Genomic DNA, 27,853 nt, shown 5'->3' with positions numbered 1-27,853 from the left:
TTTATAGACACAGAAAACACACACACACACACACACACACACACACACACACACACACACACACATGGCCATATTTAATTTTGATAGATCTAAAATGGAGATACTAACTTATTTCTTAGAGGTGTACAAAATAGTTCAAACTATACAAAACATATAATTACAACTAACCTCTGGAAACTTTCCTTGGTGGTGGTGTTATTGCAACTGGTTTTGATGGTGATAAACGTTTGACAGAATCTTCAGAAACCAAACGCTCAACTGTGACTTCTCCAGGAGATGAAGCACAGTCTACCTTGATCATTGGTAGCGTTGACTGCAATTTTGGCATCTTCTTTGGTGGCGAAGATGATGCACTCGGTAACCTTATGGTGTCATCACGTGTTTCACGTTTGGATGGAGCAGACACTGTTATGAGTCCTGTGGTAGAACATTTTACAGGGGCTTTTGATACTTGTGGACTCATACGAGGACTGTCCACTACGGTGGTTGGTGATGCCTGCACTACACCACTAGTCACAGCTAAATCAAGAGGGGCAGTATTCCTTAGGAGAAGTGTCTGCGGGCCAGGTATTCCAGGCACATGAGGAATAACTTTACCACCATACTGTATTGTCACCACCCCTGTAGTTCCACTGGTTCCACTTGCAACAGATGGTGGAGGGAGTGTCAGAGGGTTGTAGGCAGTGATGTGTGTTAAGGGATTAAGGAATGCAGGGAAAGCCACAGGAAATGGCAGTGGACGACCTGGCGGAGGAATACCAGGTACTGCCAAATCAGGTGTGGCAATGTTAGGGGTTACAAGACGTGCTGCTGGAAACATAGCAGGTGCAGAAGCAGCAGCAGGAACAGTGGATGGGGTGTTTTGAGTTGGCTTTGGGCTTACTACACCACCACCCGAAGTCCTCGGCGTACGTGCACCGTTAGCAGAGCTGCCTCCTGCAGGTGTAGGAGTCATTGTTGCTGCAGCGACACCAGCTACTCCCGAACTGATAGTTGTCGTAGGTAGCTGAACAAGTGTGCCTCCCGAGTGAAGCCCAGAGCGTGCTATCGTAACGACTATGTGTGGAGACTGTGGCTGCCCGCCTTCAATTACACTAGCTGTTGTAGAGCAGGGACCTACCACAAGCCCTCCTCCCATGTGCCCAACTGTGAGCCCTGGACTGTGCCCACTGCCACGTGTTGATGGCTCTATACGCAATGTCTTCATTTCACCAGCTGCATCCAAGATTTGCACCTCACCCCCAAACATCTGAAGGGAGTTGGGCCGAGGTGGTGCTGGCGGTGGGCACTTTGATAATTCCTCAATGGAACGCAATGAAGGTAAGGGTGACGTACAGCAAGATGAAGATGCAGAGGATGAACGTTCCGAGTCAAGGCGACGTCTTTTGTCTTCAGGCCTGTAGCTGTCAATAAGAGGTGTAGAACCTAGTAGAGGTCCCGGTGATGGAAAAGGTGGAGCCACACGATCACCACTGGCCACTGCAGCACGTACATCCACCTGAAGAAGATATTTTCTGATACAATATCTTATTTAACTTCTTGTACTTCTATTTTTTTATCTATCATTAGTTCTATACGATATGAAGCAAAGTGTTGAAATTACACTAACCGAATTTTCAACTGTTCTCAATGTTTTGTGGGGTAGCATTCACAGGTAAGTTTTTATACCATTTACAGAACAGTAAACACAATCATGTGATGACCATTTTTGTAATTAATTCTTTTACAGCTTGAGGGTACAGTTAAGACATATGGCACCACAGAGCCAAAACACCCAACGTACATCGGCAACAACGACAGAGTATAAAAGCTCAAATAGTAATTGTGCTATGTTGTCTGTGTAATGTCGGCTTTGCAGAATTCTGAAATAAATTTTCTTAATCTATAACTAAAAATTTACACTAAGGCAACAGAAGCAAGGAAAGAAATGGAGTAAGACAAATAGGGACAAGAAATTAAAACTATGTTGCAAACAAAGGAGAAATACGAGACGAAAACAAGAAATATTTTAACGTTTTTGATATGTCAAAATTGTATATTGAGGTCCAAAATTTGAACCACGAACTTCAACCACTTTCACAGATAAATGACTACCAGTTAGGGCCATTTGTGAATACATCACAGACCAACTCAAAATTACTGTTGCACTTTGTTCCCCCGATACCTCCACATCAATGTCTTATTGTTCAAATTACGTTTCATGAAGGAGTTGCAGGATGATTCAAAATGTGTGTAGAAATACTGAAGTAAAATACTTTGTGTGACAGACATAAAATAAGAGATTAACTAGTATCACTAAAAGAACTTGTAAAGATAGAAAGTCCTCAGCACATTCACAGTCCAGTAAGAATAGAGAAAATCACATTATTGTCAATAACAAAAATCACATTCTTGTCAGTGACAGTGAACAGACAAATATGACAAAATCCTTACATATGGAACCAAAGGTTCCTTCATTTTCTTAAGAAAGACACTTCAGACATTAAGGTCACAGTCAACAGTGGTTTTCAGAGTTAGTTACAGAGAGAGAGAGAGAGAGAGAGAGAGAGAGAGAGAGAGAGAGAGAGAGAGAGAAGGGGGGGGGGGATTGGACAGGATGCAACAATTTAAGAGCTGTCGATGAAGGTTACCTTCAGTGCTGTTCTTTGATGTCTGGTCTCTTCAAGAGAGCTGTACGAGCTTGCTGATGATATTCTGGGCCTCCTAGTGCAGTAGTAATGTTGGTGAGTCTCTAGGTTCTCTGCACTGCGAAATGGGATCTTGCACACATTACACACAAACTGGAAGCTTGCAGTCGTCACAGATGAAGTAGGAAGATCATCAGCTAGTTGGGATGTGGGCTCCAACATAGCACCCGCTTCTGCAGCAGCCGCTGCCGCCGCTGCTGCCTCAGCAGCACGCCGTTTCAGTAACAGTCTTTTGATTATGGAGTTCTCAGCAGTGTGTTCTTTGCTGGTGGCAGAGGCTAGATCATTGAGGAGGGCAAGTGCCGCACTGCTGTCAGGGCCAGGATCAATTGGTGGCCCACATCCATGGTTGTGATCACGGAGTACCTGGCTAACAGCATGTTGCTGTACCAATGGCGGGATCTGACCCACTGTCTTAAGACGCTGTGGTGCTTCAACACCCGGTGCTGGTTCTTGCGCCAACACTGGGACAGGCCGTGATGACAAATTGAGTGGCTGTTGCACCAGCGTTGCATTTACTGGCTCTGGTGTCGAACAGGCACTACTGCCCTCAGATGGACGTGGTGATGGAGTTGCCTCTGTCCTGGAATGTACAAGATAATTCCCCATCTGGATAGAACTGTACTAAAGCATTTACAATATCAGTTCAGTTAACTGCAGTTATTACTGTAACGAGACGGAACTGATAAAAATTTGAAAATATTGAATCTGCATAAGGTTGAATGCTGACTAGGAAATTTCAAAACTGCTGTAAGGGAAAGCTATGTAACTGAAACGCATTGTACGGTGACCTAAAGTACTATATATGCATTCTCCTCATACTTTTTTTTCCCAATGTTCAATAGATGTCGAACTCTAGAACCTATTGTATACCACACAAGTATTATGACTGCATACCTCAAGCAAAAGACAAAATGGGTCTCCAAATAAAATGCAGGTGTCACAGATAATTATTAAGTCCCTCCATGACATCTGTATTAAGGTAGGAAAAAACTGAAGAGTTGGGACTTTCCATTTTCTGTTAGGAATACATTACGACAGCTGCCGTTCAAAGTCTGGAGGGAGTAATCTAAATATGTCTCATGTAGATCAGTATAAAAGATACAGACTTCTCAAAACTACCAGAACAAAAAGTATTTTTTTTTTCACATGCCACAACTCAAAATTAAATCAAAATACAATACCCAACAATACAGCCTAGAATTTCATGCCACATAACAGTGAGAAATATACAGAATACAAGTAACATCTTAATTGATCCACAAAATAAAAACACAATTCTAATTTGCAAACTTTTAGGATATTTCTTACGTAAGTTCAATACAACACAGATAATTTTACCACAATCCTCCTCAGCTTACATTAACCATTTCCACCTGGAACTCACTACTATATTAGATATCATTTAAAAATGCAAGAATGAATGCAGCAGTACTTTTCCTGTCCAAGGAACTTCGCCTATTTTTGGTGTCAAATATTTGCCTTTCAGTGGGCTTAAATGTGTAAAATACAGTTGATGGAAGTGACAATACTTATCATACAAAATGTTGACAGCATTTCACTTGAGTAATATAGTTTTACTTTTCTACAGAACGAACTCATTTAAAGTCTAGAGACTTCTGACAGTCAGGAATATGAACAGAAAGAATATGGTAATACACAGTTACAGCAGATATTCAGGTTGTTCGTGGTGGTGGTGGTGGTGGTGGTGGTGGTAGTGTGATTCCGGTGATTAAAATAACAGTGAAAAAAGGAACAACAACAATGAAACCAGAAAAAAAGATGGTAGCCCACATATCTCCCCAAAGCTTGAATATATGGAGATTGACAAAATCCTCACTTTGTAAAGGCGCACATTATAGCATCCAGTGTCTCAAGGAGACAAAATCACTCTTTCTACTTTGCTAATAGCACTTATGTCTAAGAAATAGGGAATGTCTAGAAAGTAAACTGTTTTCAAAGCAAGCTCCTTCTTCAACTTAGCCAACAGCCCTGCCATGGTGGATCCCCCTGTTCTTATGAGATCACCGAAGTTAAGCACCACTGGGCATGGCTAACACTTGGATGGGTGCCCATCCAGGTCTCCCATGTTCTGTTGGCAAGTGGGGGGTGCACCAAACCTGGCTAATTGAGGATCTACTTGACTGAGAAGTAGTGGTTCCATGTCAAAAAAACTGACAACAGCTGTAAGAGTGGTGTACTGACCCCCCACCCTACACCTCAAAATCAACAAACGAAGATGTCTGTGGGCTGAAGAAGACACAGTGGTCCATCTGAGCCAGTGGGCCATGCAAGCCCAGTTTGGGCTGAGTTTAATTTAGTTTTCCCTCTTCAACAACAACAATTTGTACAAGAAAGTATCAATTTCATAAGGTTATCCACAAGTGCATCCTGTTCTCCTTTTATTATGCTCACAGTGTCTTCATGCAAAATACCAAGCAAACCACTACTCAGTCCTGTCCAATTACTGACATGTGTACCTTGTAGGTATGAAAATATCTGAATTTTTTATCTTCTGCAATAAAGAACTTGCAACAGTGGCTACAGAGTGTTGAAAGCCTATGCTAGTCACCTTTCACTAAATAACAATTATTTCTGTACCTGCTAGGGCGTAATAGCGCTGCTGCAAGCCTTGAAGAGTGGTCTGGCTGCTGCTGCATCTGTTGGCGGTGTAGGTGCATTTTCTTGGGCCAGCTGCAGGAGACAACTTGCTGGTTGTGTGTGATGATATTGGTGATATGACGTGTTATCACCTCAGGGCTAGGACTGCCAGCTGCACCATGGCAAACAAGTGGGGGAGGAGGAAGTGGGTTCTGCACATCAGCACTGCTTGTCGCCAGCTGCTGCTCCTGCTGCTGTTGCTCCTGTTGCACGGACTGTGATGGTAATGGTGATGATGAAGCTTCATTAATAGTGGCAGGGAGCGGTGCTTCATCTTGTTGCTGAAAAATATACCATTTTGCTCAATAACAGCAATACACACACACACACACACACACACACACACACACACACACACACACACACACACACAAACAAACAAACAATCCCCTGCTTTGAAGTTTTTCTCAGGTATTTGTATCTGATACTGGTTATTTCTACTTTGTATATACTTAGAAATTTTAGTGATAAACTCCTCATTTAGAGTCTTCCTGCCCTACAAGTTTGACCACTTTCTAAAACCCTGTACTGCACAGTAAGTATATATTTTGTATCCTGTTTGGCATAGGCAGAATACTGTTTATTTATTACCACTTGCACTGGTATTGATGCAGAGACCAGTGGAATGGCAGAGTTCAAAAAGTGAATGGCTAACCAGAAGCAAAGTACAGAGTGTACTGAAAATTTTTCCACTAGTGCATAAACACCCAGCAAGTGATTCGAATCAACAAAACAAACAAAAGCGCGGTCTGTCCCTCTATTATTAATGACTGTGTTGAAGGGTTCTGAGTACAGCAAGCAATGTCTAACAAGTGTGGGACCATCATATCTAAGGATGCTGATGCATCAGTTGATGAGTCCACATGACATGCCCATGGTGGCGCAATAACAAGCTGCAACTGCAGTATAAAGACTGGGCCTTTCTTACCTTTCATTCATATTGAAATCTGTGCTGGGTGAGGAATCCAAATCACTGTCAGGCACTAAACGGTTCATCCCTTTAATCACCATAAAAGGCCAGAAATGGCCTGACCTGTGCAGACTTTGTTGATGGAGGAGGGGACAGTGGGGGTGCATGAGAGGAGGCCCGCAAGATGTGCTGGAATACAGGCCACACGCTCACACGTCTTTTCCTTGTCATTATTGCTCGAGTCTGATGTCAGCAATGTCTGTGGACTTCATGTATTCTGGAGCGCTGCTTGGACCTGCCTGCAGAAGGATAATGAGTGATGCAGTTTTTCAGTCTCCACCGATTGGTTGTTTGGGGGGGGGGGGGGGGGGGGGGGGGACTCTGACACTGGTGGGAGTGTTTGCAGGCAGTCTCTTGGGCAGGCTTGTGCCAGGCATGGTTGTTGCTAAAGGCGAGGGTACTATCTCATTGCAGACAGACCTGATTATGCCTTGGGTTGACCCAGGGTCCTGGTCGGAACTGCGAAACCATACGTGGGAGCCTGTACGGTAATAAGGCTATGAGGGTGGGTGGCAGTCCCATTGAGTTGAGTGCAGGGGTGAAGGAGGGTGCAGGGCTTGCACCCCAGTAGAATTTTGGCTGAACTATGTGCTTTAACAGAATGGACCAGTATGTCGCGAGCAAGTGTGGACTTCCCAGGAGTCAGCTGCCATCATTATCTCACGCATCTACATTCTGAAGGTTCTGACCCCCCATCTGACTTCCAGATTGGTGCCTGGCATATACTGCTTCTGGACCATACAGCAAGCTGGAGACTGTCTGCATTTAACTGCTGTGTGATGTCCAAATAATGGAGCTTATATATTTAGTTACTAAGGAACAATACCCACTAGTGCAGCTTTGCACCATCTTGTCAGGATATTTTGAGTGGGGACCAAACAGCAAAATAAAGGGCTTGTGATTGGTGATCAGTTGAAACCTGGTACCACAGAGAGACACAAACTTCTTGATGCCACATACGACAGCCAGTGCCATTTCTCTATTTGTGAGTAATTTCAATGTGCCGCATTTAATGTTTTCAGATGCAAATGCAATTGGCTGTTCTAGCAAATTGGCAAATTTGCAGGACAGAACTGCAGCAAGTCACAATCCAACATATCAATTGCAATTGTTCAGCATTAGCCTGGGGTTGTATGGTGCTGGACAACAGACTAACCTAAGGCACTTTGTAAGTTGCAAGAAAGCTCTCTGACTAACCTCTGATCACACGAATCTAACTCCTTTTCTTACATAATTGATTGAGCAGGTATGACATCTATGCCACATCGGGAAGGAATTTTGCATAATTACTAACTTTTTTCAGGAGTGAGTATAGCTCTTTGAGGTTGTCATGTGCTAGTGAGGTACTTATTGTGTCCACATGATCCTCTGTGGGCGCGAGCCCTTCTTTCATTAATGTATGTGCTAGGAACTTTATATTTGATTCAAAGAAACTACATTTTTCGAGGTGACAATGAAAACCTTGGGTTTGAAGTATCTCTGAAACCCTGTGCAAGTGCTTGTCACCCTAAATAGCTGTCTAATAGTGTAGCAACCACAAAAGTGTTGTCTCATTATTTACTGGTAATTGAAGATAGGCTTCACAGTTAGATCTGTCCTGGAAAAATATGGCCCCCAGCCAATTTCGTCGAAAGTTCTCTGATCTGGGAATGGGATATTGATCTGTGTTAGCTTGAGTATTAATTGTAGCCTTAAAATAACCATGAATTCTAAGTCATCCATTTGGCTTCTTAACTACTACCATGGGCATTATCCACTGGATAGACAATACTGGAGATATTATTCCCATACTTTGCAGTCTCTCCAGTTCTGCTTGCACTTGATCACACATGGTGGAAGGCACTGAGTGTACTCTACTAAACTTATGTACTGCTAACTGCTTTAAGGATACATGGTGTTGGAACTATATTGCACAACCTAATGTAGGTTCAAATGCTTACTTATACTGGTACATAATGTATCAAGTTTTTTGAATGGAATCACAGCTGAAACATGATACAACTGGTGCAAAAGTGTCCAAGCCAAAAATATTAGTTGTCATTCAAAGTATACTATCAGCAGGATTAGTTGCCAAGCTCCATTTTTATACCTATCCTGGACTATGATTTGAGCTGGCAATAGGACTGACTGTCCACTGTATGTCACCACTTTGTGCTGAAGGTACCACAGCTGTGAGGAGCAGATGTGCTGTATGCGTGCACATTAATCAGACACTCAGCCATCCCTTTGTCCAACTGGAAGTCTGTTATTGCTCCATTAATTTCCAGCTGCAGCACGAGCTTCCGAAGCCTGTCTGCTGGCACTATTGGCACTGGAAAGATTGTGTGGAGCACACTGGCACCTGTTATTATAACTCACAGGTCAAGGCAGACTTTTGCTAAAAGTCCTGGTTTGTGGCATGCAAAACAAGCGACATCACTGAACAGGCAGCGATTTCATTGATGCCTCAGGTTTCAATCTGGACTGATTTGATTGCACTAACTTCTCTGGGAGCCTTTGAAAGACATTCGAGGAAGCTTTTTATGAGCTTCCACTCACATTCGGTCACTATGATGGTAAACAAAATACTTCTGTTCCTGTGAGTTTTTACTAACAACGAGGATGATAGATCACTAATTACTGCTCTACTGAACCTCACTCCATCAGGTTACCAGACAATCAAGGGCTCAGTAAACTGGGTAGTGGTGGTGGTAGTGATGGCAATGGTGGTGGTGGTGATTGGTTGCCATCAGTTGATCATAGTACGTGACAGTGATGACTAGTTCAACTACTACTAAAGTCAACACTAGAAGTATAATTAAACATAGCTGCACTGATGCTGTTACTTCATGAGCTTTGGAAATTTTTAGCACATCACTCAGTTTTTGATCATTATTACATTATTAACTTTATTATCAGAAACCATACATATAACAACATGACAATAACAACATGACAGATTATTTATTGTGCTAGGGCTTGCAAGTCAGTGGCCCAAGCTGCACTTGTCTGCTTGTGTTGGTTGACACACTGATTAAATTTGAGCACAGTTGTGGGTTCGGTGACAGTAATAGTGAGTCAGCAAACCACAAACCTAAGAAAAGCTCTAACTGCTGAAGATTCAGAGTGGGCATAGCTTTTGCAATACTTCATACAGTTCATTACTATACTACAGTAAGAGTGTATTCTGATGTTAAAGATCAGTTATTTCATGAAGAACAAAATGACCTAAACAGACCTCGCGACATTTGTTTGCATCATGAAAGTAAGTTTATGGCTGAGAGGGGAGGCGGTAATGCCGCAGATGCATGCAGCTATTTGGTTTTGCAGTAGTCTTAAAAGCAATTCCTGTTGTAGCTATTTTCCTACTGCTTGTATTTCTATTACTGTGGTGGTTTTTGCAGTTGCAGCTGCTACTCTGACTGATCACTCAACTCATACTGGCAGTGACACAGAGGCCGGTGGAATAAACATGCGGTTCCTCAGGTCGATGGCAGTGGAGTTACAGAGTGAATGGTTAGCAAGAAGCAAAGTCTAGAGCATAGCAAAAGTCATCATAAGCATTCACATACGTCCAGGGAGTGATCTAAATTGAAAAACGAGCATAGGCAAGGCCATTCACTCAACTATCACTGGCTTGTATCAAAGTCTTCAGAGAATAGTGAGAATTGCTGGACAAGTGCAGGGCCAGTGTGTTTATGGACACTGTTTCATCAGTGGACAGCCCCATGTGTCTTGTCCATGGCAGAAGCTGCATCCTCTGTAGGAGCAAGCTGCAGCTGTGGTATAAAGCCCAAGTATCTCCGACCTTTCCCTCATATTGATTCTTTGGCTGGACAAGAAGTCCGAGTCCAGTACTAAAATACACATATCAAACACACAAAAAAATATTTTTCTCCTTCAATGAACATATCATGACTAATGAAAGTTCGTGCCTGCTAGGACTTCAACGCAGATTTCCCCCTCCTTGCGAGCAGTCGCCTCAACCATTCGGCTACCTGAGCAAGAGTCCAGGTTAGACTCAAAATCTTTTACGTTTCCTCCTATAATTTCTGAGGACTACAACCAGAGGTTCTCCCGTACAGTAAGGTACTTGACCGTAGTTTACCTTGCCATTTGGGTACATATTAATTGCCCAAGGATTAAGGCAACTTCCTATGAAATGCAGTGAATTTGGGTTCGATTACTGGCCTGGTACAAATTTTGTCACAAAACATTCATTACATTAGAGGTTCTTTGTTTCCATTGCATCTTCATTATCATAATTTCCATCACCTCTCATATTTGGCTCTGTCATCAGTGCTGCTCTCTCCCCTGTTTTATTGTATGTTATGACTGCTTTCTGTTTTTCAACAACACAGTCACAGCACTTTGCTGCATATGCTGTCTGCCAGCATCATGCTATTGCTCGGCCTCAACAAATCTGTTACCTTGTCACTTAGTATCATTATTGCCTCTCATGAAAGGATATAAATCCCGTTTCTCAGTTTCCATTTCTTTCTTATTTCCTCAGGTGTATGTCCCACAGGTTTTTTTAAAATTCATTTGCTAAAATGATAACTGAGATGAAACTATCTTTTAATACATAGAAGCCTTTTCCATCAGACTTCTGATACAAATAATTCCACAAAAACACAATAAGATTCATATTCTGAATGTGATATCTAGATAATTAGTGGGACAGACATTACTACGAAAACAGCTGCTGCTGTTTTAGTTGTATTAAAAAGCTGCTATTTATCTTACACTGCACCTTAATACTAACACTCCTATGTTTCAAAGACCATAGTTACCTAAATCTCTAGGAACAGAAGTCTGTTTATAGTACACTAGCACTTGTCATGCTATTTACAACAAACATTGCTACATAATTTTCAATGTAGAAATAATATCATTATTACACAAGGGAAGTTATAAATTTAACATGTTCATATTGTAAGTTCATCACAACCTAGTGGAATTCTCGAGAAACTGTGATGGTCCAGGAGGTGACGTCACAACTACCAGGTGCTTGTGCCATGTAACAAAGATATTAACTGTCAAAATTCTACATTAAACTGGGCAGACCAAAAGACTGTAGCTGGAAAATTGTAAGTCTCACTGGGTTGATATAAAAATTTTTTTCCTTGTAAGAGACTGCAGCTGAACTTCCCCCGACATGGAGAAAAAAATTAAAATATATTGTATGTAGGTTGTCAAATGCCATGTCCCCTAATAACTATATTTGCTTTAATGCTACCTAATACTTCAAACAAGAATATAACATGGGCTAACAACAACTTGGAAAGTAATTACATCAATATTTTTTTTTCCAAATAAAAGCAATCAGGTATGAGAGGTATGATGAGTAATCCAGATGCTGGGAAAAAATAAGGTGCATTCATGTAGCTTTTTACTGATATTGTTCATTTGTAAGACTTAATATTTTATTATAATTCTAGAATTTCATTTTTGGTGAAACTGCTTGATAATCGATCTCTGATGAGTTTCATTTATCAGTTTTCAGAAGTTATCATCAACATATGACAAAATTTCTAACCTTTCTGTGATTGAGTGTTAGTTTCAGTATCTAACACTGTGTATAATACTGATAACAGTCACAAAATGACATTTTTTCTATGTATCTCTCTACCTTGTACAGAAACAAGAATTCTGCTGTTCTAGGCTACTAGCTAATGGCATAAATCACAGTGACACATTGTACTTCTTCATGGTTTTCTAAATCCTATGAATTGCACAAAAAAGATGAATTATGAATCTCTTATTACTATAACGAAGATAACAGATAAGTGACTTTAAAACAACTCACATTTTGTCATATCAGTGGCTGTTACGTCTGTATTTAGCCACAATACAATTTTTTTCAACTCATGATACTGGTCATTAATTTACCTTATCAGACAGTAATGATTCAACGGTGGTGATTTACTGATAACCCGATGGTACCTTTAATATTATGGAAAACACACACACACACACACACACACACACACACACAAAGATAAGTGTATTTCACTCATAGGCACCTTCTGCATATTGTGTGGTATTTATTCTATTAACACCTTACGCACATGTTGAGAATGGCGTCCCTCATTTTAAAATATGAAAGCAGTCTCTGACAACACTTGGGCAAATTATATCATTATTCTGAATTCCAACATTTATCACACAGTGGCACTACATTATTAGTTTCTTATACAGGTACATTAAAAAAAAATTACAAACTGACATGGTGCATTGGCTGTACAACAAGGATCAGTAATCACATAGGAACAGAGTCTCACAAAGGCTACCCAGAACTTCTAAGCGGCGTAGCAGTTTTTTAGTCACATGTTACAAATTAATGCTTATTGTCCACATGCACTGAGACATACCAGACGTATCTCAAAGACAACCTACTGCTGCAACAATCCTGCCCACTAAGTCCTCCAGCGATGTAACAGGTGTTTTCCATACACAAGGACCTTCAGATACACCCCCCCCCCCCCCCCCCACAGGAAAAAAATCAACTGGAAAATGGTCGCCAGTCAACTGGTCCACCGCAACCAATCCAATAGCTGGGAGAATTTGCCTGCAGATGTTCCCTCACTTTGCTGAAACACGTGTGGTGGGGTTTCCCATTGTGCTGAAAGTGAATGCGATTATAAACAGGCATGGGAATATCATTAATCATGTCTGGCAGGATACATGCAACTGTCAAGTCAGTTATGGAGAATGAATGGTCTAATTAAAAAGTTTATGAGAATGCCAGCCCACACATTAAGGATAAATTTGCATTTACAGGCATGTGTACATGTTACATATGGGTTCACATATGCAGGTTGTGAACATTCATCACACCCTGAAGAGAGATCATGTCCTCGTCAGTGAAGAGGACACTCACTGTGAAGCTTTGATCTGCAGCAGATTCCTGCAGAAACCATGGTGAAAATCCAATGTACTTGGTGTAGTCCACCAGTTGCAGCATCCGGACACATTGAAAATGAAATGGATGCAGTGCTTCGCTTCATTGTGCAAAACGCATCAGACAGTGGGTTGCGTGTACCAGCGTCATACATCTTGAGTACATGTTGATGATGTACACTGCACCCTTTCTTCCACTGCAACTGCCTGGGCTGTCTGTTGGCTAATAGCATTTGGCTTGTGCACATGGAATGGGGCAGTTTCACACAATCAGCACTGCAGGGTGGCTAATAACGTAAGATATGGCACTTTTCTATCGGGATATTTCGAACAACACAATCGCACAGCTTCTTATCAATTGTAGTTGACTGCGCCATAAATCAAATGCACCTCACCCATTTTGTGGTACATGTAGCTAGCCCCCCCAATGCTTCCACTGCATGAATGGCGCTGTTCTCTGTGCGCTCTGCCCATTTTGTATGGCAATGCTCTCTTATGACTGCAGCGCCCTCTCACGGCATTTGTGATCCCCAGTTCCTACGTGATTATTGATTCCTGTTGTATGCCTGATCTGCCATGTCAGTTTGTAGTTTTTTTTGTCTCAATGACTAAGTGGTAACGTGCCAGCTACATGTCCAGGGGTCTCAAGTTCAATCCTAGTCAATCCTGGGATTTCGATGTGTCACTTATCACTTATTTCATCTCTAGCAAAGTTTGCTGATGTAAAAAAAAAAAAAAATATACTGACTTGTACTGAGGTTTGGAATACATGTTAAACTGCAGGTACCCCTATAACTGGTTAAGTCAGTCAGTCAAAGGAAGGCAACAGCATACTACCTCCAACAGGAGCATGCCTAATACATCACTGTTGTATTCCAAGCAGTCTTCAAATTCATGACTGCTTTACTTATGCTCTATTCAAAGTTCCACAGCTGTCTGCTGGAAATCTATGCTGTAATAATAATAATAATAATAATAATAATAATAATAATAATAATAATAATAGGCCACTCTAAGCACTCTGTGAGCAACCATTCCAATATTGAACCAGAAAGTGTGTAAATCAATGCTTACCTGCTGGTAGAGTACTGCCTTATGGAACTTTGGCTTGTATATGTGTCGAGCAGGCTGCTGGCTATGCTGCTGCTGCTGCTGCTGCTGCTGCTGCAGTGGCGACTGTGACAGGGATGTTGCTGAGGTGACAACAGTACTGCCACAGCTTGTGCTGCCCACCGATGACAATGACAGAGCCGAGCTGGGTGAAGCACTCGCCTCCGATTCACCACCCTCAGCATGCACCTACACAGTGCCCACACATTGAATTCAGAAATTTGTTAGTACTCCCACGCTTTTTTTCTCAAGAAACACTAAGGAGAATTTGTAGGTTCTGCAAAAATGTGTTGATGCTAACAATGAGCCGCAGTATCTCTTTCACGAGATGATCATCTTATGTGGGCTACCGGGAACAAAGATCTTTCGATCTAACATATACAAAATATACCAAATGATCAATATAGCACCTTACAACTTTTGTTTATTATTCCTATGTTGCTTTTAGCAACAAATAATAATGTGACAGCTAGCATTTAAACAATAGGTCATGTGGTGATCCAGTCTTTCAGATGTTAATAACGGAGCCAGTGAATTCAAATCGTTGAAAACTTGAAAATCTAACTGCTTTTACCACACCATTTACCAGACCCAGAGCCATCTGGTATTAAAGTACTAATTTCACAAAAAGATGGTATGCCGTTTCTACACTGGCATTCATTCTTCAGGTTAGCTGTCCACAATGTACAAGTCAGCTGACACTTGTACGATACATTTCTAATGACACATTCATATACATGTTGTAAAAGCCTTATTTTTACTTTACTGCGTGATTTAAAATCATCACAGGGAACAGGGTGATCACCATCTGAGACCTTTACATGTACTAAAGTGTCAAAACATCTGTTTTAGCTTAAATATACAGCACAGAGTATAGCTGTTAAGAGTACTAGGAAGTCATTGCAAAGATGCAACAATAGTCAGAGCTTCTGAGAATATTGTTTTAAAGTTATTGTAAATAACTTGAGCAACTTTTAAAATCCACCAATATTTTTGAAGTAGTCCATTCTAGACTGAAGACATTTACATAGATTGCAAATAAACATTCAGAACTTTTTCCAGTTTCATTTCATGTATTATATGTATTTAATATGCCAGAATATCATTTTCTACAGGGGTAGCCAAGAGCAGACAACCCACGAAGTGTTCGCTCTCTGTCAGCCATCACATTAGAATCTAGTCCCTACTTCCCTACACACAATTCATCTGTAGCAACAATGATAGGCAATATTCCCTGTTGTGAGTTGATCTACATTGCTCAACTAAGCTTGAAGATTTCTGCAGGGAACTGCCGCTTCCCACATGCTACAGATTCAGTAAACGTGTTACCCCTTATCAAGACTGAACTTTTCTTTTCGTAACTGGAGATGAAGGTGAGCGAAATGGATGGCAGATGACACAAGGAAGAATGTGAGTAGATGGTGTGGAGAGTAGACACATGAAGGGCAAGAAAAAGGTGGAGGGGGAAGGGAGAATAAGTGATGGAGTAGATTGGCGACAGTGGGCAGGGGAGAGGGGTGCAAAATCAAAGTTCATGGTTGGGGTTCACAACCATGTAGAATTTCCTTAATCAGTTGTGTATCTAGCCAGGCGTATGAGGTTTTACTGCATTTTCAATGTACAAAGATTAAATTGCTGAGGAAAGAGTGTACAAAGTTTAACAGCAAAGTAAAGCCAACTAATTCCAAAATATATCAATGTTAAAAGTATGACAACATCTACAGCAATGAAGTGAGCTAAAAACTTTGGCAGTACCACTTGAAAATAGCCGAAATTGGAATTGTAAAATAAATAATTTCTACGGTCAATGGCGAATGTGGTGTATTTTAAAAGTTTATATGCATCTCCCCCCTCCCCCCCCCCCCCCCCAAAAAAAAAAAAAAAAAAAAAAATGTGTGTTTCCATCTACCTGAAACCTGGATCTTCGGAGTTACTGCATGCAACGACAATGTGTATCTTACTGAGCTTAACAGTGCGATGCAATAAGGCAATACAGGAATAACGATCAGAATCCGAGAATGCAGTTAGTACTCACATTAACTACTGATGTACTGTCAATTGTTGGGAAATCGAATTTACTCCACAGGAAACAAATATATCAAACGAAAACAGCACAATTGGTTTCATGTCTCAGAATAATAGTCTAGTGCCGGAGATATAATTGAGGGTCAACAGTTTTAGCAGAAAATATGAAGCATTCAACCAAACTGTTCTGTTAGTGCAGACTGATTAACGTTCAACACTGAAGAAGCATAAAGGTATTCATATTGTCATCTTTACTCGCCATTATGTCTGTCATGCAGCTGGGATATCTTCAAAGAGCAGGCTGCAATTATCTATCTATCGAGAGAGAGAGAGAGAGAGAGAGAGAGAGAGAGAGAGAGAGAGAGAGTTAGAGTATTTTTACACACATCAGCAAAGGCTCCGGAAAATTTTACTCCCTGAGCATCTTTTCAGGCAAGATTTTAGCATGTGGGCGAAAGTAAACTGCTGTATAATGATGCTGGATAATCCATTATATAACCAAATAGTTAAAATTTACATTTGGAATTGGAACTGAATTACAAGCAGTGATTGTACCACTACTTAATTGCATTAAGTTCATTCATAAATTAATGATATTATCATAGATATTATTTTTAAAAGTTGCATTCTGTTGTTGGTGCTTGGTTTAATTGTTGTTATTTTCTGTGTGTTTCAACAATGAACACGAAAGGACAGTACTTTTGAGAAGGAATAATATTGTGATATTGTGTATATTTGTTGCTATGTGTGATAAGTTTTGTTTTTAATACTGTTATAATTTTTTGACAAATGATCTGCCAGAAGAGGAGAAAATAATTTCAAGGTAAGTGTCTAGATATATTAAGACATTTCATTTTACAGTACTTCACCTCAAGTTCCTAGATCATAGAACTATAATTTTACGTGGGACATATATGTTCTTATGGATTTCAAAGATTTAAAATGTTAACTGTTTATATTTTTATTTCTTTTAAATTACAACGCAGAGTAAACTAGTAAGTAAAAATCCCCAATGGATTTAGTATTGGAGTGACCAAATATTTTTGGAGTATGAAACAACACTTCAAAGTAATGTATTTTCAGATAGAATGTCTTCTGGAAGAAGGGAGGTTTTTCTCAAGATGAGGAAATTTTAAGTGTTCTTCACAGGTGACACTGATGATGAATGTAACCTCCTCCTGGAAGTAGAAGTCTAAAGTGGAAAAACGTTGTTATGGAATCTGAAGAGAAACCTAATCCGGTACCCAGAAAAGAAGGAAAGCTGAATATCTGGCGCAATCTACAATTTCGAAAGTAGGAATGCAGGAAGCGAATATGCAACAGTGGACGAAGAGAATGTTTTCTAGGAAGTGTAACTCCTGACCAAAGAGCTGTGATTCTTCGGTTTCTCCCAGTGTACTTAAAGACAAAATAGTTCACGGATCAACGGCTGGATGTCATTGTCAGAGCCCAATATTTCGGCAAACACTCTGCTATCATCAGGAACGCCGAAAAATTTCTCTTTTCCCCCCAGTCGAGCTGCAAGAGGGCAATATCTTCACAGCCAAAAACCCTGGCTAGAGTGGCTGATGTTACTGTCTTATTTTACTGCATGAAGTTTGGCAGTTATCTTTAGGCATGCTGCACATAATGCAGATAACATCGCGTATTACGAGTAGAACGTCATGCGTACTCCATTAGCTCTGCAGTCTCTCGCAATTTTACAGAACCTACTTGGTAAAAAAAAAAAATCGATTTTGCTATTACTTATAGCTTTATATATCAGCGTCATGGTGAAGATCCCACCATTTCGGTAATGGTTCTTATTACAGTGATGTCTCGCATTTAATTGACACCGTACGGAAGTCTATAAAAGTTTGCAATATAAAATTGGGGTTGGTATGATTTGCGTTTGGTACATATTACATGGTAATTTGTTGCGTGTGAAATTTAGCTAACACATTTAACTTTTCTTTAGACTTGGGAAGAGGTCTACCTCCAATCTCAAGAAAATGGATTTTATGTAGCGCTCGAGAAAATGGATTTTATGTAGCGCACCCAAACCTAATCGCGCACACCAGCGATAAAACCAGGATGAAATATTCGTGACGTTCATCATATCTCAAACGGTCTGAAATATCGATACAATATTTTGGCAACCGTTAGCATGCAAAAAGATGAGTATTTTGTAATAAAGTTTATTATACGAAACTTCATTATCCACCACGTTATTCAAGTAACTATAAATTTTTCAATGAAACACATTAATTTTTATAAGGCCCTCGATAGCTGGTGAAATGAAAATTCCTGTGGGTTTTGCAGCAACATGGCATGTTCTTTTATACTGAGAATATGCTATTACAAGAACTGCTGACCTGCCTTGTCCTCAGTTACTCACTAAAAACAAAAAAACAGCTGTTTCAGGATTCACTACTGATGACGATTCTCTGAAGAAGAAAATGTGTAAATAGCCAATAAATCTCTTCTTATTCCGCAATTTCAGTGGAATATTTTAACTCGGTGTGTTTTTAATAATGAAGAACTAGTAGTAAAACGAAAGCTTTTTTATTTGCTACATTCAGTGATCAAAGAAATATAAAAAAATTCACACCTAGCACCACATTATTTTGATCGTATTTTCACCTCAAAACATCTTTTGGTTCACCAAAGATATTGATGATTATTTTTTCCATTGACGAGTAGTTAACACGCTTCTGCAAGTTGTCAAAGGGACCACAGTTTCAAAGCTACAAAATATATCATCTCAAGAAGAACTGTTCCAGAGCCAAAAAGGGGAATAGGTCTGTTCGTAAAAAATGTGGTTAATTTCATTTATGGACCGCAGGAAACTGCTCATCAAGATGAAAATAGATTATATCTGTCACATGTCAAAAGATATTTGAGATGAAGCAGATCATTGATGTGTAGAAAGAAATTCTGAGTTACAGAATTCTATTGAAAATGCCACAAAAACAGCGACTTATTTTGGACTGACTTGTTAACCTTCTGAATAATACCAAAATTTCTCTCGTGACATGTTACAACTTGCATCTTTTGCCAAAACACAGCAGAGCTTACGAAGATTCGCCAACATTCTAGTGTTGATGAAATTGGGACACAATCCTGAAACAGTGCAGTATTAAACAAGCAACTGAGAGGAAAACAGATTAGTAATTTACGACAGTATCCCAAATCGTTTATGAAGTATGAGGAACAATTTGAATATTTCATTCTCGCTTTACCACTGGCGCACGTGCTCTGAACTGAGTGCACTACATGAAATCTATTTTCTCGAGAGAAGAGATAAATGAAGATCTCCTCCTCCTGAGGAACCTCAGAAGAAAGCGGCCATTTCATTTATTCCTTTCTGTAGCGAATTATCCAGAAAGATAGGACGTATAAACAGCCTTGTGGGAACAATCCCAATACTTACCAGAAGTAATTTAGGTAAATCACAGAAAACCTAAATCAGGATGGCCGGATGAAGATTCGAGTCTCCACCCTCCTGAAAATAGATCTGTTCCTCGGAGAAACAGCTTATCAAACAACCACATTCTGCAACTGTGGAGGATTCACTAGCATTCCTTGGATATCACATGGTCTTAACGGCCACGACAATTTCGAAAAGCAGTATTAGTTACGCGTAAAATAGTTAGAAAACCATTTAAGCCTGACTGGCAAGATGTCATCTAGGACCAAGACTCAGCTATTCTTATCTTAATGCGGTTCCTGAAACTTTTCGCTCAGGTAGGGGGCATTGTATGTAAAGGCTGTTAGTGGCACCAAAGTTAAGCGTCCAGACGCTCATGGGTGAGACATCAACTGAAACAAAGTATAAAAGCAAAAGCAGAAATTAACGCCGTTTTCAAATGTTCCTTTATAAAGGAATGCATCAATTTAATACTCTTACCACTGCAAAGATGAGTAAAAGAGATTACTAATTACAGTGACGTTGAGAAACAGCTGAAATCGTTAAAACTAAACAACGCTCCCGGGACTGGTGGAATCCGTATCAGATTCTATACCGAGTTTGTGACTGCGTTAACACTTCTTGGAACCATAATACACCGAAGATCTCTGGAATTGAAAATGTGACCAGTGCTTTGAAGACAGCACAGGTCGCGCCAATCTACAAGAAGAACAAATGACCTCCTCCATGCCAACCAGCACATATTCCCATAACATCGAATCTGTGAAACCGAACTCTTACTTTTCTAACATGACATACTGAAAGCCAAGGATCAAAGACAGACAGACGCAATTTTTCTTGGCTTTCAAACGGCATTTGACTCAGTAACACACATACGCTAATCATCGAAAGTACGCTTATATGGGGAACCAAAAGAGATTTGTGACTACATTGAGGATTTCTTGGTTGGTAGAACACAATATGTTACCTTGGATAGAGAGTCATTGACAGATCTAGAGTAACTCCGGAGTGTGACGGCCGAAGTGGCCGTGCGGTTCTAGGCGCTCCAGTCTGGAACCGCGAGACCACTACGGTCGCAGGTTAGAATCCTGCCTCGGGCATGGATGTGTGTGATGTCCTTAGGTTAGTTAGGTTTAAGTAGTTCTAAGTTCTAGGGGACTGATAACCTCAGTCCCATAGTGCTCAGAGCCATTTGGACCATTTTTTGTAAAGTCGCCAGGCAAAATAATAATAATAATAATAATAATAATAATAATAATAATCGTGAAGGCCCGGGAAAAGAATAGCCCTCCGGTATGTTCTGCCAGTCGTATAAGGCGACGAAAAGAACAAACCACTAACAGGGCTAACCCCCCTTTTAGTGTGATTAGTTGGTTCAGGACAGAACTAAAGAAGCCTCGGACAAGCGCCGTCATGGTCGGGGACGACGCTTGAACCCTATGCCCGCCCACAATGGTAACGACACTGCTAGCCAACTGGAAAATGATTCAAATCCGAATAGAGGTGTTTTGCAGGATATGCGTCCTGCAAACACCCTAGAAGGAAAACAAGGACAGAGGATGAGATGGTCAGATGAAGTTAATCGACACCTCATGTTCTGTTATTACCAAGCAACAAACCTAGGAACCAACACAACTGGATACAGATCACAAGTATACACAACATTTATTACCAGATACCCAGAATTAAAATTTTTAACAGAACAACGACTAGCTGATCAGATCCGTGTAATAATCAAAACTAACAGGATACCCCAGTCAGAATTAGAAAACGTCAAACAACAAGTACAACAAATACTGGAACAAAATAATGTGCAATCAGAAGAAGAAGAAAATACAGTAATGGACTCAAACATCCCAGCACAAACAAACAAAGAACACCATGCATCAATTAAACAATCAGAGGAAAACGAAATCTTAAGACAGCCACCAGAACAAGCACAAATAGAACACGAAGTGACACACATGTTAGATATAGAAGAAAAATTTCAGCTGACATATATAGAATACAAAGACAAAAATACAGACATTAGACCATTCTTGCATAGACCGCCAAATAACCCACAAGTCGAAACAACAATAAAAACTATCAACACAATCATACACAACAAAATAAATGAAAACACAACTATGGAAGAGTTACAACTACTGGTTTATATAGGAGCACTCACTACACTAAATATACACACTAGGCAGAGATCAGAACCAACCAACACACAGAAGAAACCCACAAAACCAGCATGGCAACACAGGCTACAGATCAGAATAGAAAAACTGAGAAGAGACATCGGACAGTTAACACAATTTATAAGAAATGAAATGTCAGAAAAAAAACGAAAAAGGGTAGGTAAAAACTCACAACAAGAAGCGATAGAGCAATTAGATGAAAAGAAGCAGAAATTACAAGCATTGGCCAAACGACTTAGAAGATACAAAAAAAGTGAAAATAGAAGGAAACAAAACCAAACATTCAACACAAACCAAAAGAAATTTTACCAGACAATAGATAACACACATTAAAATAGACAATCCACCAAACATAACAGACATGGAACACTTCTGGAGCAACATATGGTCAAACCCGGTACAACATAACAGGCATGCACGGTGGATACAAGCAGAAACAGACACATACAAGATGATACCACAAATGCCTGAAGTGATAACTTTGCAACATGAAGTCACACAAGCAATTAATTCTACTCGCAATTGGAAAGCCCCTGGAAAAGATAAAATAGCAAATTTCTGGCTAAAGAAATTCACCTCAACACATTCACATCTAACTAAATTATTTAACAGTTACATTGCAGACCCATACACATTCCCTGATACACTTACACATGGAATAACTTATCTGAAACCTAAAGATCAAGCAGACACAGCAAATCCAGCTAAATATCGCCCCGTAACATGCCTACCAACAATATACAAAATATTAACTTCAGTCATTACACAGAAATTAATGACACATACAACACAGAACAAAATTAAAAATTAAGAACAAAAAGGCTGTTGCAAAGGAGCACGAGGATGTAAAGAGCAACTGATAATAGATGCAGAGGTGACATATCAAGCTAAAACTAAACAAAGGTCGCTACACTACGCATATATTGATTACCAAAAAGCTTTTGATATTGTACCCCACTCATGGTTACTACAAATATTGGAAATATACGAAGTAGATCCTAAACTGATACAGTTCCTAAACATAGTAATGAAAAATTGGAAAACCACACTTAATATCCAAACAAATTCAAATAATTTCACATCACAGCCAATACAGATTAAGTGTGGAATATACCAAGCAGACACATTGAGTCCTTTCTGGTTCTGCCTTGCTCTGAACCCACTATCCAACATGCTAAATAATACAAATTATAGATACAATATTACTGGAACATACCCACACAAAATCACACATCTGCTATACATGAATGATCTAAAACTACTGGCAGCAACAAATCAACAACTCAACCAATTACTAAAGATAACAGAAGTATTCAGCAATGATATAAATATGGCTTTTGGAACAGACAAATGTAAGAAAAATAGCACTGTCAAGGGAAAACACACTAAACAAGAAGATTGCATAGAATCAATGGAAAAAACAGATGCCTATAAATATCTAGGATAAAGACAAAAAATAGGAATAGATAATACAAAAATTAAAGGAGAACTAAAAGAAAAATATAGACAAAGACTAACAAAAATACTGAAAACAGAATTGACAGCAAGAAACAAGACAAAAGCTATAAATACTTATGCTATACCAATATTGACCTACTCATTTGGTGTAGTGAAATGGAGTAACACAGACCTAGAAGCACTCAATACACTTACACGATCACAATGCCACAAATATAGAATACATCACATACATTCAGCAACTGAAAGATTCACATTAAGCAGAAAGGAAGGAGGAAGGGGATTTATCGACATAAAAAACCCACATTATGGACAGGTAGACAATTTAAGAAAATTCTTTATAGAACGAGCAGAAACTAGCAAAATACACAAAGCAATCACTCATATAAATACATCGGCTACACCACTGCAATTTCATAACCACTTCTACAACCCTTTAAATCACATAACATCAACAGATACGAAGAAAGTAAATTGGAAAAAGAAAACACTACATGGCAAGCACCCGTATCATCTAACACAGCCACACATCGATCAAGACGCATCCAACACATGGCTAAGAAAAGGCAATATATACAATGAGACGGAAGGATTCATGACTGCAATACGGGATCAAACAATAAACACCAGATATTACAGAAAGCATATTATTAAAGATCCCAATACCACAACTGATAAATGCAGACTTTGCAAACAACAAATAGAAACAGTAGATCACATCACAAGCGGATGTACAATACTAGCAAACACAGAATACCCCAGAAGACATGACAATGTAGCAAAAATAATACATCAACAGCTTGCCTTACAACATAAACTTATAAAACAACATGTTCCCACATACAAGTATGCACCACAAAATGTACTAGAAAACGATGGATACAAATTATACTGGAACAGAACCATCATAACAGATAAAACAACAACACATAAACCTGAAATCATGCTCACCAATAAAAAGAAGAAATTAACACAACTAATCGAAATATCCATACCGAATACAACAAATATACAAAAGAAAACAGGAGAAAAAATTGAAAAATACATCCAACTGGCTGAGGAAGTCAAGGACATGTGGCATCAGGATAAAGTTGACATCATACCAATTATACTATCAACTGCAGGAGTCATACCACACAATATCCACCAGTACATCAATGCAATACAGCTACATCCAAACTTATATATACAACTACAGAAATCTGTAATTATTGACACTTGTTCAATTACCCGAAAGTTCCTAAATGCAATGTAACACATACCATACAGTTAAAAGGAAGTCACGCTTGATCAAGGTCCGCGTCACCTTCCATTTTTAACCAGAAATAACGTCTGAGACAAGAAAGAAATTATAATAATAATAATAATAATAATAATAATAATAATAATAATAATAATAATGAGCCAGCTCAGGGCTCACGCACAGATGAATCGTCAAGCCTTTATAGATGGTGCAGCGATCTAGTCACCTGCTCAACCGTACGAGCTCTTCCTCTACGTGAGCATAAGGCAGCAGCAATCAGGGATAACATTTATGTCTGAAACGAGCATTGTACGTAAACATGGCAAATGCAGCGACGTGACAATGGCAAAAAGGGGCAATCGTGTTTGGCCGCGCCCGTGGCCATACAACGTGTGAAGATGCGGAGTGTTCGACATGTCTACAAGCAATGGTGTAACACACGTGGCCACAGAAAACCAAGTCAGAATTACGGTCTGAAAGAGATCCTGATTGACCACTATGGGACTTAACACCTGAGGTCATCAGTCCCCTAGAACTTAGAAATACTTAAACCTAACTAACCTAAGGACATAACGCACATCCATGCCCGAGGCACGATTCGAACCTGCGACCGTAGCGGTCGCGCAGTTCCAGACTGAGGCGCCTAGAACCGCTCGGCCACAACGGCCGACAATGAAGATCCATCCCAACCTGTTAGCGGGATAACATTGCGACGGGAACTGCACGAAATGAACATCGGAGTCTGTCACCTCAAGAGAAGCTATTGCTCACACAGGCACAAAAGACGAGAACAGCAAAGTTCATCGGGCTGGAAGAATATGCGAGTGGTTTTCCGAACACACTCCCTCACTTTCAAATCTCAACTGGCCTGAAAAATTATCTGACTTGAACCCCGTAGGAAATCTGTGGAACGTGTCGGAACAGCGGGTAAAATGCCGACATTAGCAATCCCGCAGTTTTGTGGAACTGTACGACATATCCTCAGCGAGTGGCTTAACGTGGATGCGATGTTCACGTACAACGTTGTGGGCACACTTCCTAACCGGATCCAGGGTTGTCAAGTCCAGGGGCTGGATTATATTACGCTTGTAATAATTTCATATGGGTGACTGATTTTTCGTCCGGTGAGCTTATAAGCACCGACATATAGGAAAGAGATTAGTGTGGCAGTCTCGTCTTCCTAAGTGCGTGCGGCAAATGCGGAAACGTGAACTATGGAGACTTTAGTACTAAATGCGTTCAACAGGACCAATGTCGTGTTATTCTTTTCGCAGCATGTCTGCCCAAAACCACCACTGTGGAATGGTGACTCGACGCGTCTACGTGTTGGTCGTATTCGACTCAAGACACCGATAGACCTCCGACTTTAGTCTCAACTGGAAGACAAGTGCGAGATATTCGATGATGATGATGATGATGATTGATTTGTGGGGCGCTCAACTGCGCGCGGTTATCAGCGCCCATACAAATTCCTAACCTTTGCTCAGCCCAATCTCGCCACATTCATGAATGAAACACCCAGTCATCTCGAGGCAGGTGAAAATCCCTGACCCCGCCGGGAATCGAACCCGGGACCCCATGCTCGGGAAGCGAGAACGCGACCGCGAGACCACGAACTGCGGATACGAGATATTCAGTGTACCCGCCCTATAGTCCTGACGCCATTATCACGCCTTCTGTCCGTTCAAAAAGGCTATGTGGGATCGACGATTCCTGTCGGTCGAGGATATACAGCAGGCAGCTACGGACTACTACACGCAGCAGGACACATGTTTTACCAACAGGTGGGTATCTTCAACCTAGTGGGTCGATGGGGTGATTGATTCATTCCTCACGGCGCTTTGACTGATTGGCATACAGATTCTCGACTGTTTGGCCTTCGAACGGAAACTTTTCGATCGCCCCTTCTATTATGAAGTATGGACAGTGAGAAAAGCTGCGATGATGTTCAGTCAGACCTCGATAAGATTTTTAAGTGGTGCCAAGATTGGCAAAATGCGTTAATTGTTATACAGTTAGTTGAGTGTAGCAATCTGTACGGATATGTAATGTAACCATCCCACAGTCTCAGTCGTAGGTAAATAAGGTGATTGCTGGAACACTAAGGGAATGCAAACACTCTACAAAGGAAGCTGCATACAAAACACTCGTGCGACCCATTCAGGAATACTGCTGAAGAGTATGGGACCCATACGAAACAGGACTGTCAGGGAATGTTAAACAATTCCGTGAAAACCTACTTAGAAAGTTTCTACAACCAACTTTAAACCACGGATCTAGGAATACATCACAACGCCCTACGTATTGCCGCTACGTTCATTTAAGCAGTCATTCTTCCCGCGCTCCATACGCGAATGGAATGGGAGAAAGCCCTAACAGCTGGTACCGTGAGGCGTACTCCGGTACCTTCTGCCACGTACTTCACAGTACTGCACTGTAACATTAAGTTGATCCTTAGTGAAACAAGAACAAACATCTTCCAAAAACTCGTGTACTAAATTGCTGAAGATTTGAAACAAGAAAATTTCAACAAAACATGCAACCACTCGGAAACAAAACACATTCTTGTTTATTACCGATGTACCGTGAGACGAAACAGGAAAACCTATTACGCATCAATCAGTAGCGAGACTAAATTCTTCGGTCTATGGATCCAAAGTAATATGAATCATGCATGACAGGTATGCGGCAGATCTTAACTCAGATTTGAGTAACGGTTGTTATGCCTTACGAGCCGTTGAAAGCAGCGCAAATGAGCAGATTAGCATGAGTACATAGGCTACTGTGCATATTTTCCTTACCTCAAACACCGAATCGTATTTTGAAGTGACATTAACGCAGCGCTGAGAACTTTCGAAACACAAAAGCGCTAAAATTATTGCTGGGAAGTGCACTTCAGATATTTGTTTAAAAAATTTACAATTCCATCAGTACCTCAGCTGTACCACAAATACTAAGCATAAAAGTACGAAACCTACGCCGGCCGGCGTGGCCGAGCGGTTCTAGGCGCTTCAGTTCGACCCCGCGCGATCGCTACGGTCGCAGGTTCGAATCCTGCCTTGGGCATGGATGTGTGTGATGTTCTTAGGTTAGTTAGGTTTAAGTAGTTCTGAGTTCTAGGGAACTGATAACCTCAGATGTTAAGTCCCATAGTGCTCAGAGCCATTTGAACGAGACCTACAGTACGGCATCCATACAAGAAGTTAATATTTGGATAGCACA

At 40.4% G+C, this 27,853-nt stretch overlaps 1 protein-coding gene across 1 annotated transcript in view; it reads right to left on the bottom strand.

The window, feature by feature from the left end:
• Positions 1 to 27,853, bottom strand: part of LOC124775396 (transcription factor HIVEP3) — a 121,244-nt gene that overhangs the window by 46,807 nt on the left and 46,584 nt on the right. The window contains exons 5-8 of the mRNA XM_047250233.1: positions 14,275 to 14,499; positions 5,289 to 5,629; positions 2,631 to 3,270; positions 169 to 1,498 (exon numbers count right to left, since the gene is read on the bottom strand). Of these exons, the coding sequence (XP_047106189.1) occupies positions 169 to 1,498; positions 2,631 to 3,270; positions 5,289 to 5,629; positions 14,275 to 14,499 (2,536 nt within the window). The remainder of the gene's footprint in view (positions 1 to 168; positions 1,499 to 2,630; positions 3,271 to 5,288; positions 5,630 to 14,274; positions 14,500 to 27,853) is intronic.

This window comes from Schistocerca piceifrons, chromosome 1 (assembly GCF_021461385.2).
Source record: "Schistocerca piceifrons isolate TAMUIC-IGC-003096 chromosome 1, iqSchPice1.1, whole genome shotgun sequence".
NCBI lineage: Eukaryota > Metazoa > Arthropoda > Insecta > Orthoptera > Acrididae > Schistocerca > Schistocerca piceifrons.
This window is presented reverse-complemented; position numbering and strand designations above follow the sequence as displayed.